The sequence below is a fragment of the Camelus bactrianus genome, chromosome 2, assembly GCF_048773025.1.
Source record: "Camelus bactrianus isolate YW-2024 breed Bactrian camel chromosome 2, ASM4877302v1, whole genome shotgun sequence".
In the NCBI taxonomy this organism is placed as follows: domain Eukaryota; kingdom Metazoa; phylum Chordata; class Mammalia; order Artiodactyla; family Camelidae; genus Camelus; species Camelus bactrianus.
The window spans coordinates 102,217,000-102,231,715 of NC_133540.1; the positions used below are offsets into that span (position 1 = coordinate 102,217,000).

General features: G+C 40.3%; 1 protein-coding gene across 3 annotated transcripts in view; it reads right to left on the minus strand.

The window, feature by feature from the left end:
- The window catches only part of ATP10D (ATPase phospholipid transporting 10D (putative)), a 94,064-nt gene that overhangs the window by 32,611 nt on the left and 46,737 nt on the right, over positions 1-14,716 (minus strand). For all 3 annotated transcript variants that reach the window (XM_074348344.1, XM_074348342.1, XM_074348347.1), the window contains exons 10-11: positions 5,609-5,847; positions 1,406-1,594 (exon numbers count right to left, since the gene is read on the minus strand). In XM_074348344.1, coding sequence (XP_074204445.1) covers positions 1,406-1,594; positions 5,609-5,847 — 428 coding nt within the window. The remainder of the gene's footprint in view (positions 1-1,405; positions 1,595-5,608; positions 5,848-14,716) is intronic.

Sequence of the window (14,716 nt, forward strand, 5' to 3'; positions counted from 1 at the left end):
TGGGTGGGTAATAACTCAGTGGTAGAGAGCAAGCTTAGCATGTATGAGGTCCTGGGTTCGATCCCCAGTGCATCCATTAAAAAGAAAGAAAGAAAACGACCAAGGAATTAAAAAGTGTTCTCCTAATAATTATTAATGTTTTGACAGTTCGAGGGACTCATGCTGATCAATTTTCAAATTTACTGGCAACTCAGAAATGAAAAATGAAACTCTACCACAGGTGAGCTTTCTGTACTGCACGTGAATTCTATCCGCTCTTTATGCTCTGCCTTTCCATCATTACCTTGAAGTAGCATGAAGCCTAGGCTCTTACAGGCCTACAGAGATTTTCTTTCAGGCCACAGAATACTATCTTCTTTGAGGATAAGGCAACAATATTTCTTAAGCAGAAACATCAAAAGATGTCTGCATTGGAAACAGACGTATATGAAAAAGTGTTATGTGAGGAGAAAGAAGATCCAGTGGTTTATTCTCTAACTGCATCATCAGTTTTCAAAGAGAAAATTACTAGTCGAAATCTTACAAAGAGACAGTTTCTGATCAAATGATAACTTAATGGGAATTAAATTATTTTTATGTTAAAACTGACCACCTCTGAAGTTGCCAAAAGAAAATGATCTGAGGGATAACTAAAACTGAATTGGGCTGTGCTGCAGATTGAGTTTTCAGTGGATGTGTGCAAAAGGGGAGATGGTCACACTCAAGGTAGGTAACATAGCAAGTAGTGAATCACCTGTCTCTACAACAAGTTTTTCTTTTTAACTGAAAGTGAATTTTCCATGAATTCTAAGCTACAAAATAGACTTTAAAAATCTAGCTTGTCGGGGAACTGCAGAACCTTGGTATATTACAGATGTGCTGGACTGAGTTTAAATGAACACGACGGGTACATGAAAAGGTACATGATCATCAAACTTAATAAGGACTCCAATACTTTGTATTTTGCTTGATGTAGCACATATGCTGGAGGTCTCAGGAGGATCAGAGAAAGCTTCAGTTTGGTAAGGAAACTAAAGCAAGATGAACAGAGTCACATGTCCCAAGACCTGCTCTCATCAGCTATCCTTCCAAACAGTCTGGCAGCACTGAGTCAGACTTCCTGGGTTCAACCCCACCTCCCCCACAAACTGATCCTGTGACCCTGGGCAAGTCACTGAAGCTCAGCTGTAAAATGGGGGATAGCAGAGGAATGGTACCTAGTTCATGGGGCTGCTGGGAGGATTAAACATATTAATACCTGTAAATCACTTAGAACATCATTAAGATCAGAGCACAGATTAAGCAACGCATAAATGTCACCTGTTACTATTACTAATTATTCCACACAGCAAGACCACATAACAAGTATATTTATACCCAAAGTTCTCTTCTGGAAGGTGACCCCTGTTTGCATTAGAGACCTTACCTTCTGCCGTGGTTGGTTAGGAGCAGAAACCACTACTGTGTTGCAGATTGCCAACGCAATAAAGAAGTCGATGATGTACAGAGCCTCCAGGGGTGGGTCTGGGGTGGTCTCATCCAGTGAGGCCAAAAGCTGGGGTGTGATCTGACTAAACTTGTCCAAGAGCCTTGTGTCTGGTACCACGTCAGTTTCCTGAAAAATCCAGCAAGACACAGTGTTGTTACAACAAGCACCTAAAAGTGTGAGATGGCTAAAGTACATGAGATAATGAGTGAGATGCAACCAGCACAACAGAAACCCACATGATGCAATGTTCCTTTCCCTTCTCAAATGACACACTCATCTTCAGACAGGTTATCAGGCTCACAATAGGTTCTAAAGGGCCTGGTTTTCTGGTGTCACGAAGCATTCTTAAATTTCTATCTAAACACATCAACATCTACTGTTCTGTGATATGTGACTTAGCAAAATTTGAGTCTTGTTGAGGTTGATGGAGTTCATAGGCACTGGTAATGTGATGGCCGTTCATTAATGAGTCACAATATTTCCTCACGAGTCTCACACATAGTAACGCTGTGCCATGCCTGTGCTGGCCCTCAGTTACTCAGAGAACCACCCTTTCCTCAAGGATCTTCTTGCCAAAGTCAGCAGAAGAAAGTGGCAAAGTCTAACACTTCTCTCTCGCTTGATGCTTGGGAAGCTTATTGCGTGGTGTCGGTGAAGACCTGTGATCATACTGTCATCTAGTGAGTGAGAGACGCCATGAGTTGGAGCAACATTTCCAGAGGCATCCTTCTCAGAACGTTTAGAGATATCAAACAAAACCCCAAAGAGTTCCATACTGGAATATGTTTAAGAAATGTTTCAACAGGTCGCTTTACTGCAGCACCTCTAAGAGCATTTAATGGGTACCAGGAAATCTCCAAGAAGCAGCTAGTATGCACAGACTTCTCCCAATTTTTTTTTTTCCAGAGACATTTATTCTCAGGAACATGATTAGTAGTTGGAGACCTCAGAAGCAAATAGTGTTTTCATTGTAGCAATGATCTCCACCTTGACTAATAACTGGCTTCAGGACATGAGGACCCTACTGCAATTTGAAGTCAATCTAAGACTGATGAAAGATTTATAATTTCTGTCTTTGTGAAAAATGCTATGGACCTGAGTCAATCTAATATGTCATTCGGAGAATTTATGAACCTGTGTGTGACCAGGAGAATTGAAAAAGAGATACTGGAGCTGACCAAAGCTGGGGCTCTGGTCAGCAACAATGTGCTTATAAGAAGTATCGTCAGAAGAAATCTGAGAAACTCAGGACCATACAAGACCCCAAAAGCATCATAAAATAATATATAAAAGAAGAGCCCAGAAGAAGATTTAAGGAAAGATCCGTATCAGAATGAGGCTGTGGGGATAGAACATTCCTCCCCTTTAGTTGGTGACTCTAAAATAAGTTAATCCCTAGTGACTAAGATATTTCGTTGCTGAATTGAGGAGAGTGTATAGAGTTATCACATGCAATTCTTACCTGTAAGACCACAGGTGTTTTTCCTAAGATCTAAATCTTCCTCATGGAGACATTTTATTACAAAATCAACTTTTGCTCTTTCTTCCTGTGATGCATAGCTCTGCCTTCTCTGAAGTCCTATTACCCCAAGACCCAGGCCCACACCATCCTGCTTTAGATGATCGCATGTGTATGTACTTCTCTCCCCAAAGTCTGTAGCTCCTTTAAAGGAAAGACCTTATCTTATAGGTTTCTGGATCCCTAACTCAGTACCTGGCACATGGACAAGCTTATTGTTGTACGTTACCATCAAATACTTGCTGGGTTTATCCTCCATCAAGAAAGGGGCAGAGAAACATTAAGAAAATGTTACTCTTTAGAAAACAAATCCATAAACCGCTCCCATTTGGCCTTAAAGAGACATTTTTATTTTTTTCCTAATGCAGGGAAAATGTATCCTCCTAACCAGAATACCGAGCACAATGTGGACCACTTCCCATAATTAAATTAAGCCTTATCTGTTTCATGGTGGGAGTCCAGCATCTTTGTCCTCATCTTAGGTAACACCTAGCTATTTGAAATTTTAGGTTTGCCACCATCATTCATATTATCCCTTTCTACCAGGCTGCAGACTTCACATTCTCCTTCCTCCCTGTCATCCTCCCTCCCCTTTCTTTCTTTTTTTACCCCAATACAAATCAGAATTAAATAATCAAACACTGGCCAAGACTCCTCTCTGCTCTCTCAGACTGTCAGACAAAGCTTTTGGGTCGCCTTACTATATAATGAATATTAAGTTTGTTTTAAAACTGGAGTGATAAGGAAGCACTTTAATTGTTTAGGCAAAATCTAAAACGCCCAAGGCTTAGTAAGGGACAAAGATACTGTGCGCGTGAGAGAGCGAGCTGACTGAGCTCTAACACTGCGCCCCGCTCCTCCCCTACTTCTACCTGTCCCCGAACAGGTACAGCTGTTTTTATTTCATTTCCCACCACCACCTTCACTCCAGTCTTAGGGACTCACGCCTCCATCTGGACAACTTTGACTTAAATATAGACACACAACTGTCTTCTTCCTCAGATTCCTAAATACCACAGACCTGAAGGAAAAAGACAAAGGCCAATACCCACCATGGACAGCTCCTCTTCTACATGACGTCCTCCCCAGCCCTGCGGTTCCAAGCCTGTGCACACGCTACATGCTGTCTGCCCCAGTGCTCTTCCTTCTTTTTCTGTAAACCCCTACTCATTAGTTTAATCATAAATCAAGCTTTACCTCTTTTGTGCAGCCTTTTTTCATCCCTCCTCATCACTTAGAGTTGATCACTCGCTTCTGTGTCCTTACCATACTCTGGATTTACTAGCATGACTGCATCTTTAATGCAGGATTATCTTTACTTACTAATATATCCTCTACCCAGAACAAAGCTGAGGAATGGGGGCATGTCTTATTCATTTTGTATCCCAGTGTCTAGTACTGTGCCACTGTCTTCTGCTAATTGAGTAACTGACTCACTCATTCCATAAGTATTTATTGTTGATCTGTGGCGTCAGGCACTCCTCAAGGAGAGAGGGGTGCACAGAACAGATGGGATCCTGGGTATATGGAATTCGTATTTTAGGTGGGGGAGACTGCAGATCCAAAACACTAACCTATCAACAAATAGGTAAGATGCTTCCAGAGTGAGACAGGAGTTGGGAGGATGGAATGTACTTTGCATTAGTGAGCAGTAAGGTTTACTAAGGAGGTGACACCTGAGCTAAGAAAAGCCCTGGATGACTGGTGGTGAAATGATCGTCCTAGTTGCTGAAATTGCACATCTGTTGGAACTTTGAAAAGAGCCAGATTCCTCTCAAGCCCTTTCCAGGACAAATGAGATCCCCGGGGTCTACTGAGATCACATCTCTACTAGGAGATTCATACACAAATTCAATATAGAAACACAAAGGCTCCCCAAGGCTAATTTGTTCTTGTTATGTCACCCATTTCAAGAGGTCACCAACTGGTTATCAATCTCATGGCTGGGGAATCCTCATCTTGGCAAAACACAATAGTTAATGAAATGTGGAGAGCAGGGGAGGTAGCTGAAATTTTATAGAAGCAACTTTAAGTACAGCCAAACTTTGACTTCTGATTCTTTCACACAAGTATTTTCCTCTTTCCCATCTCCTACATGGCCCTCTCTCTCTTCTCCTCCTTGGGACTCAAGAACACACCCTTTTGAGCTCTCATATGAAAAATGACCTTCTGAGGACTAGGAATGGGGAAGAGGACACAGGTTTGGTGGGATTTGGGGGAAGATTACAAAGAGAAAAAAAAAGGCCTTGAGGATACCAAAAGGCCTTTGAATTTCCCTATCAATCAGATATACTTACCTGTCTATGAGATACCTCTGGTAAGGTTTGCTGGTTCTGAGAGGGAGCCATGATCCTCAAACCAAGGCAGCCTTTTCCAGGATCACACATGATCAATCCTGATCAGAAATATTATGTTTTTTCAGAAGTGACATACTCTTTCTCAACACTGAATTCTCTCCAGAATTAGGAAGCTGGAATGTGTGGCAATCACACTGACCTGCAATTATGCAGTCTCTTCCCAGCTAGAAAAGACAGCGGTGTTTGGCTCTATTCTAATCAGAAGGTTGTTCCTTCCTTATTCACCGTGGACATACGAGATTCAAGTCACGCATTCACACTTACAATGGGGCTACTGAAAGCAGCCTGTCTGGAATGAGGCCCTTCACTGGCTCCTTCTCCATTTCCTGAAGCAGAACAGCTCCCAGTGAGATGATTTGAGGATTTACTTCCCAAAGGCCCATTATGAACTGTCCTGCAGCTGGGGGCCCTTGGTTTCACCATACTGACGAGGGAGCCACTGGGAGGGCCTGCAGCATCTTCATCTTCAGAGACAGCTTCCTGATAGGACTCCAACCTCCTGGCTGAGGGATAAAAATCACCCTGGGTCACTACCTGAGAAGGATCACTTGAAAGTTGAATACATCAGGCATTTACTATTTCTCACCATCTCCTCCCTTTTTAAAGTTGGCCTTCAAACTCCTCCAATACTCACAGTTAATGCACTTACCTTACGGAGAAAAGTAGAAGCAATCAGAGAGGAACGCCCTTCTTTTTCCATTATCGAATCTACCAGCCTATCTGCACTGTACCAAACTCTGTGTCCCTCCCACTACTACGGATAAAGCTTCGAATGTCAAACCCTCTGCTTGTGATCTGGGTCCCGGCTCCAGCGTTCTCAAGGGCTTCACCCTCACCACTCTCCCCTCTCTCACATACACCAATACCTCCTCGATGGATCTCAATGCTTTCTGTCCCCGTCTCTGCACTGACACTGCTCTTGTCAAGGCTGTCAACGAGCTCTGTGTTACTGACACCACTGAGTGCCTCTGTTTGTATCTTAGATGAACTCTTAGCAATAGCCAACATTCTCTTCTTAAAATGTCCCCTTCTGGTTTCTTGTACACTACGTATACCTGTTTTTCTTCCTACTTGAGTGCTACTGCATCTTAGTTTTTCTATCTGTCTCTTCTTCTCCTCAGCTCTCAAATATTGGACTGCTGCAGGAGCTCCTTCCCTTCCCAACTACGTCCTTTTCTTTGGTGATGTCATTTGGTCTCACCTTTGAAATTTCATCTCTGTGCACATGATCTCCAAACCTGTTCCTTCAACTTTGACCCCTCATTAGAATCTAGATGCATATATCCAACTCTCTGCTTGACACTTCCAGTTGGATATCGGGGAGGCTCTTCGAGCAGATACCTGCACGGCTCACTCTCCTACCTCCTTCAAGTCTCCTATCGTATCCCTTTGTCAGTGAAGACTTCCCAGATCTAACCACACTATTTATTATACATCCTATCCCACCACTCACCACCATCTACACATCTTTTTATTTTTCGAATCATCTAGTAGAATATAAACTCCAAAAGTACAGAGAGTTTTGTCTTTTGTCAATACAATATTCCTAGAGCCCAAAACAATGGTTGATAGCTACTCAATAAACACTCGTTCAATAAATAAATAATGGACATCTTAAATTTGATACGGTAAATGCAGGGTGCTCCCTCTCCTCCCCCAACCCTTCAAACCTACTTTTTCTTTGGTCTTTCTCATCTTTGCAAATGGCATCTAAATATCTACCTAGTTATTTATACCAAAAAATCTAGGATTCTCCTTGATTTGTCTTTTCTTCCCTACCCCCATTTTTAAAGCATCACTAGTAACTGTCTATTATTCATGCCAAATATATCCCAAGTATCTCAACTTCTCTCCATCTCCATCACCTTAATCCAAGCCATCATCTCTCAATTTGACCAGAGCAATAGCCTCATAACTAGTCTCCCTTTCCCTCTGCAATCCGCTCCTCAAATGGTAGCTAGAGAGATCTTCCTAAAAGATACAGCAGATCAGACCACTCCTTGCACACAACTTTTCAGTGGCTACATAATTCTCTTAGAATAAAATCTGAACTCCTTATCCTGGCTTATAGAACTCAAAGCGATCTGGCCTCTACTGACCTAACTTTCTTGCCCCTCCTTTTCTGCATTTCCACTAAAATCCCAGCCTCACTGGCCTTTCTTTCTTTATTCTGAAAATTGTCAAGCTCATTTCAGTCCTAGGGCCTCTCTACTAGCTGCTGCCTTTGACTGGAATGCTTTTTCCTCTGAATTTAAAGATCATGCCATTCAGATCTAGGCTCTGATATTCCACCTTTGAGAAGACTTGCTCGACCATCTAATCTTTCTATATCTTATCACCACATTTAAATTCTCTGCTAAGCACTTCTCACTATTTAATATTTTTCTTGATTTAAAGTAATTTCTTTGTGATGATTTTCTCCAACAGAAGCTCTGTGAGAACCTGGGCCTTGTTTATCACTATGGCCAGGGTCTATAGTACACTGTAGACAATCAAAAAAATACGCGCTTGTTGGATTGCTAGTTGTCTGTACTCAGTCCAGGTCTAGCTACTAAATAAAGTATGGCTTTCAGCAAGTTAATTTGTAAAATAAAGAATATTTGCATATCCTATTTATTTTAGTAATTTGTGTCTGTATTTTTTAAGGACAAGGAGACTAAGAGGCAACATGAGGTTCTGGGGTCTGGAACTAACTCTTCCAAAGAGTTACGCATTTCAGCAAGTCACTTGCCTTCTCTGGGGCTCTGTTTTCGCAGCGGCAGAATGAACAACGTGGACTCCATGACTTCAATATCTTTTCCAATTCTGCAGTTCTACGAGTGCCATTATAGTCTCTGCCTAAAATATACAGACTGTATCCCTGTATGACTTTTCAGCTTCAAAAACCAATCTACTTATTGTGCCTCAAACATGGTGAAGTTCTCCAGTCTCATCTGTGCCTTTGCTTAAGATACCCATTCTCTTCCTTTGTACTTGCATCAATCCTGAACGTCTTTAATGGGTTAGTTCCCATGCCAGTTCCTCAAGGAAGACCACTGCAACTGTACTGGCTCTCACCTGTACCACTCATTGATACCACTTCAGAGCATCCATGCGCTACTGAATGTTACTATGTGCCAGGTATTTGTCTCATTTAATCTCTGTCACAATCCTATGAGGTAGATATCATTAATACCCCCATTTTAGAAATAAAGAAATCAAAACTAAGCAACTTTCCCCATCTCACAAAAGTGATACAGTTTTAGATCCAGTTCTGTTAAATTCCACAGCCGACATCTGAGTCTTCATGCTATACTGTTTCTAAATATAGCCAAAAAAGTTAAGATGCATTATTCCTTATTATTTCACATGGTTAATATCTCCTGCTTGATTTCAATGAGTTTATGTTTTGTACTTTAAATATTTATTATATGAATAATGAGTGAGTGTATTAATAGACGTATGAATAAAATACCCCTAACATCAAGGGAAAGTTATGGGGTAGGAAATTAACACTTACTAAGTACCTCTTTTTCATCAAGCACCTTGCTAGGTCCTTTATTTTTAATTTATTATTATTATTATTTCCTTCCTTTCTCACATTTCCCTTACTTTGATAACCCTTGGCCACCTGGCCAGGGCTGTTGCCTCTGACTGTGAAGGCTGTGATCAGTCCCTTATATAAACAACTGTATCTAATTATACCTACATATTTTGTTTTCATCTTAAAAATAATGCTATCAGGTAGAAACTCTCACTGCTCCACTTTGCAGCCGAGGAGACTAAGATCCAGAAAGATTAAGTACTCTGACCGTGGTTAAACAGTTAGTTGGGGGCAGAGTTGGGATGTGAATTTAGATTTTCAGGAATCCAAAGTCAGTTTGTATATCCACTACATTATCCGACCTTAGCAGTTACTTGTATATATGTATATACGAGTGATTCTCCACAAGGGGTGAATTTGCACCCAGCAAACGTTTGGCAATGCCTGTAGACACTTTTGGTTGTTACAGCTGGGGGAGGAGTGCTACCCGCATGCAGTGTGCAAAGGCCAAGGATGCTTCTAAACACCATGTCATGCACAGGCCAGCTCCCCCAAGAGAAGTGTTCCAGCCCAAAATGTCAACAGTGCTGAGGCTGATTAATCCTCAAGTAGCTAAAGAAATTTATCAATGATGTGATACCATTTTAAAACAAATAATTAAAATACACACAACATATATAAACATGAAGGCTGTGCTTCAGGCATTTCTCGTGGCCATCATTAAGGAAACCGGCCATCATGCAACGGCGTGGTTAGTGTAAGGCCAGCGAGCTCAGCTGTTAACTGTAGGACAAACCTGCTTAATAAGTAGAACTGTAACAGTGAAATCAAGAAAATATGGAGGAACTCAACTTTCAGTCGCTTTGTGGAGAGCCAGGAGAAGTAAACAGACCAGTAAAGTTATAATGTGACTCAGAAAACAAAGCTACCAGAGCTTTACTTCAGTGGGGAAAAAAGAGAGTTTAAAAACTGGGTACGAGAAGGAAAGGTTTATTATTGTACTGATAAACAAAATCTATCCAAATGATCGTGAAGATACTTAGTGAGTCCCTTAAAGTAGATTCCATTTACTTCCAGGAGTGCCTCAGCATAGCACAGGGATTCCTGCCTTCCAGCTCCTAAGAGGGAACATCCGAAGTCTGTGATCTTTCCTCTGTCTTAGGTGGGTACTACATTAGGTACTAGATTAGCCACTTTATTTCTCTTTCTTACTTAATCCCTCATCTGCCTTCTCTTCCATTCTCCTCTTCAAATATCCAGTAAGCTGTTTATGGCCTATTATTTACATGTATTTGATATCTAGAAGAATGAGCATGAGATGATGGAACAAAACATTTATCACCCAGGAAATGTGCTCTCCCAAAGGCCAAAAGCAAAGGTGAACAGCACAGGACACTCAGATAAACTTCTTTCAACTGTTCCATCTGCATATCTTCCATCAAACATTTTGCTATGGACTAATCCCCCGAACATTTCCAGCATTTCAACTTTTGCCTGCTTGTAAACAGCACACTCAAGCTGAGCCTCTTTCAACTGTATCAACCACATATCCCTGATACAAAACCTCTTACTCTAGACTAATTCCTCGTACATTTCTAGCACTCCAAGAATTTCTTGTCCAATATCCTTCAAGCCCTAAACCTTGATCAGTGCAAGTCCACCTCTAAAACTGACTGCCTGAAAATCAAAACAACATGCAGAGAACACTGACTTTAATCATATGACACTTAAAAAGGTATTTTTATGTTTTCATGTCTATCTCCCACATTGGACCATGAGTTCCTCAAAAGACAAGCCTATTTCTTATTTTGACAACAATTATGGCAACAATAATAATAGCAGCTAATACTTATAAAAGAGTTTATTATATGCCATGCTCTAAGTAACTCTACATAACATCTCTCATCCTCTGAACCACCCAGTAAGTAGACACCATTACTGATCCTTACATCGTGGCCCAGAGAAATTATGTAACCTGCCCAGGGTCACACAGCTTGTAGGCAGTGAATATGAGAATCAGATTCAGAAGGCCTGGTTCTAATATCCTTGTTCTTGGAAACTACTAAATGCTTCCACCATGTACATCAGATTCACCAACTGTGCATCACAAAGACACTCTGCAGGCAAATCCAAATTAAGGGACATTCTATAAAATCCCTGAATAGTGCTCCTTAGAACTCTTAAGGTCATCCAAAAAAAGGGAAAGTCTGAGAAACTGTCAAATCGAGAGGCACCTAAATGATGACTAAGTTTTATGTGGTTTCCTGGATGGGATCCTGGGACAGAAGAAATCAGGTAAAAACCAAGGAAATCTGAATAAAGTATGGATTTCAGTTACTAATGATGTATCAGCATTGGTTTATTACTTATGACAAATGTATCTTAAGACTAATGTAAGATGTTAATGATGGGAAACTGGGCAAGGGAGTGTTCTGGAACTCTCAAAAAGAACTTTGTAACTTTTCTGTAAATCTAAAACTATTCTAAACTAAAAAGTATATTATTAAAAAGCCATTATCTTTCAGTAATCTTTTAAAGGAGTTTTTATGAAATTTTTAATATGCCTGTAAGTCACCTGGGGATATTGTTAAATGAAGATTTTAATTGGAATTTTAACGAGGGGCCTGAGATTCTGCATTTCTAATACATGCCTGGGTGTTGATGACGCTTAGTCCATGGACCAAATTTCTACGTTGTGAGGTTTTAAAACAAGAAATGATGTCATCTGATGTGTTTAGTTCAACTGGAAACAGGTAAGGGGTTATTTCCCAGCAGCATTTTTTTTTAATGGAAACATCTCCTAGGCAGTTCTTTTGCCAGAATATCCTAAGGGCTGAACTAATTTCCACTGTAGTAGAAACAATGTCTCAGGGTTAAGTTCTGTGGAGAACTGGCTCCTATCATGACCGCCTTCAGCATTCAGAGTGTGTGTGTGCGCGCGCGCACAATGCTCGTGTGTTTGTGTACATATGCTTGTTTTTCAACCACTATAGACAAGAGGTCAGGAGCTCTGGATGCATGCATGGTACAGAGGTGTTCACAGGCAAAGCAAGCACCTCCTGGAGTGGGGGGTAACACTCCCTGTTTCACACACAGGTATCTCATCAATGATACTTCAGTGTGGGTGGCATTTGATTCTCAGTCTCGGTATCTTCTCTGCAGGAGGGACCACAGAAGAGAAGTCCTTCCTGGGAAGAAGCGTGTATATTCAGGGACTTTCTAAGAGGGCTAATAGCAGCCCTCTCCCATGCTACAGATGCAGTATATAAAATCCCAGAAATACAAAAAACACAATTCAGTGCTTCCCACCATATATTCTGTGCATCATTACTACTAGAAGACACTTCTCAAATATAGGTATCCATAGTCAGATACTTTTGGAAAACCTTAATCTCACAAACGGACGTGGACGTTTAGCTACAGTGATGTTCACTGCAGCAGTGTTTACCACCACCAATGACTGCCGACAACCTAAGCTAATGGTGGATTAGTTACATACATTTTGGCAATTATTACAATGTAATACAGCAAAACTACTAGAAAAATAAGGAGAGAAGGGGAATGCGATTATGATAAAGTCTTAAGAAAAATGATCATGAAAGTAAAAGCATGCTGATTTTTGTTTAAAAGGCATATATATATTAATGTGTACAGAAAAAGAGACTTAAAAAAGGCACTAAAGTGTTAACAGTGGCCCACTCTGGTGGGGTTATTAATAGCACTTAAATTTTCCTCTTTTGGCTTATCTAAAATTTTCTATAATAATACATTTGTAATAAAAATGCAATAAAGAAGATGAATCAATGCAGAATATCATATCCAATATGACTTATGATTTTTCACATTTGTATAGTGATTATATGATAAATCTTCAACATTTTATCCCTCATACTCATAAGTAACAACAAAAGCTGGCTTAAAAATATATGTACCTAAGAGAAAATATAGTATAATAAATATTTAATTTGGGGCAGGGTGGATGTCTAAGTTTAACACTACTGGCAGAAATCATAATATTCATAACCTTAATAATAGTCATAATTGACAAGACTGACTTAATAAAAATGCAAAACTCCTCATAAGAGACACCCTAAGCAAAGTTAAGAGGCTGTGGTAGACAGAAATCTAAGGTGGTCCCCAAGATTCCCGGCCCATGCCTGGTGTACATACCTTGTGAGTATGACAGCATCTCACTTCTGTGACGGTTACATGATGTCACACGGGAAAGGAGGAAGGATCTGGCAGGTGTAATCAAGTCCCTACCCAGCTGAATCTGAGTTAATGTAAAAGAAGACCCACCTAAGTAGATGTGACCTCGTCAGGTAAAAAGAGGTGTCAAGACTTCCATAAAGTAAGAGAGGCAATGCTAGAGATTCCACCACTGGCCTTGAAGAAGTGAACCACCATGCTGTGGTGAGACCACACGGCAAGGAACAGTGGGCCACTGCTATGAGCTCAGAACAGCCCCAGGTTGACAGCCAGCAAGAAAGCACGGACTTCTGTCCTACGGCCTCAAGACTCCGACAACCCCAAAACCAGGGAACTAAGAAGAGGACCCTGAGCCTCAGATAAGATCACAGCCCCGACCAGCACCTTAGATTTCAGCCTGGTGAGCGGCTCTGAGAGGACAGGGCCACCTGCACCCTGAATCCTGAGTCACAGGAGCTGTGGGATGGTATATTTGTGTTGTCTGAAGCCACTAAATTTGTGGTAATTTGTTATGCACCAGTAGAAAACTAATACAGTGATAAATGATAAACCAGGAATATATTTGCTACATATAAAGGAAAAGAATAATATCAAGGTTAATACTGAAATTATTTATCAGCCAGTTCAATACAAGTGCACCGAGGAAAACAGACACTGGCCACAGACAACCTAGACCGGGGCACACAAACAGAACATCAGCCCGGCCTTAATAGATAAAACCATCCTACAGATTCCTAAGAATAAGAAAACCTCATTTGTAAAATAGGAAGATGTGACCACTTTACCAAGGAAATTCAAATGGCCAATAAACCTAAAAAGTTACACATCTCATTACTAATAAGAGAAAAATTAAGACAATGAAGTGCTAACTGTGTCTACAAAACTCACACAAATTAAAAAGGGTAACTTCATCCCATTATGGCTGGGTGGGAAAAATAGGTATTATTTTTCTGGGTTGTGAGAATGTAAATTAGCACAGTATTTTAGAGATAAATTCTGTAGGAAATTTGGATCTAGCAAATTTGGATCTAGACCTCTGGGTCTAGCAATACCAATTCTAGACAAGTACATTATAAAACTAACTGCACAAATATGTACATACAAAAATGCATATTGCATGATGAATTTTATTTTGTATATCACAATTTTTAACCCTGTCTATCTTCTTGTCTTAAACTCAAAGCTACATAAGATCAAGGACTCATGCTACACATTAGGAGTTCACAAAATAGTTGCTGAATGAATAAGTGACGTTCATTCTAAGTACTGTTACAATAGCAAACTAAACTTGACCACATACAATGCAATACCATGCATCTAATGTTAAGTCATGGACTGACCTGGAAAAAAGCCCATGAGACATCGTTGAATAAAAAAGCAAATTGCAAAGCAATACTATAACATGTTATAACTTATCAAAGAGAAATGTGCAAATATTATGTTCACCTCTACAGGAGGAATATGCATAAAGAAACGGATGGTTCTGTCTCCTCAAATTATTAATGGTGGTTAACCTCTAAGTTAATTTGTCTTGGACCCTTTTCAGAATTAATTCCATAGGAGTACACTTACTTTTATAAACAATAAAATTAATGAAATTCTTTTTTTAAAGAAAACTTTCAATTTATATATTTACTTCC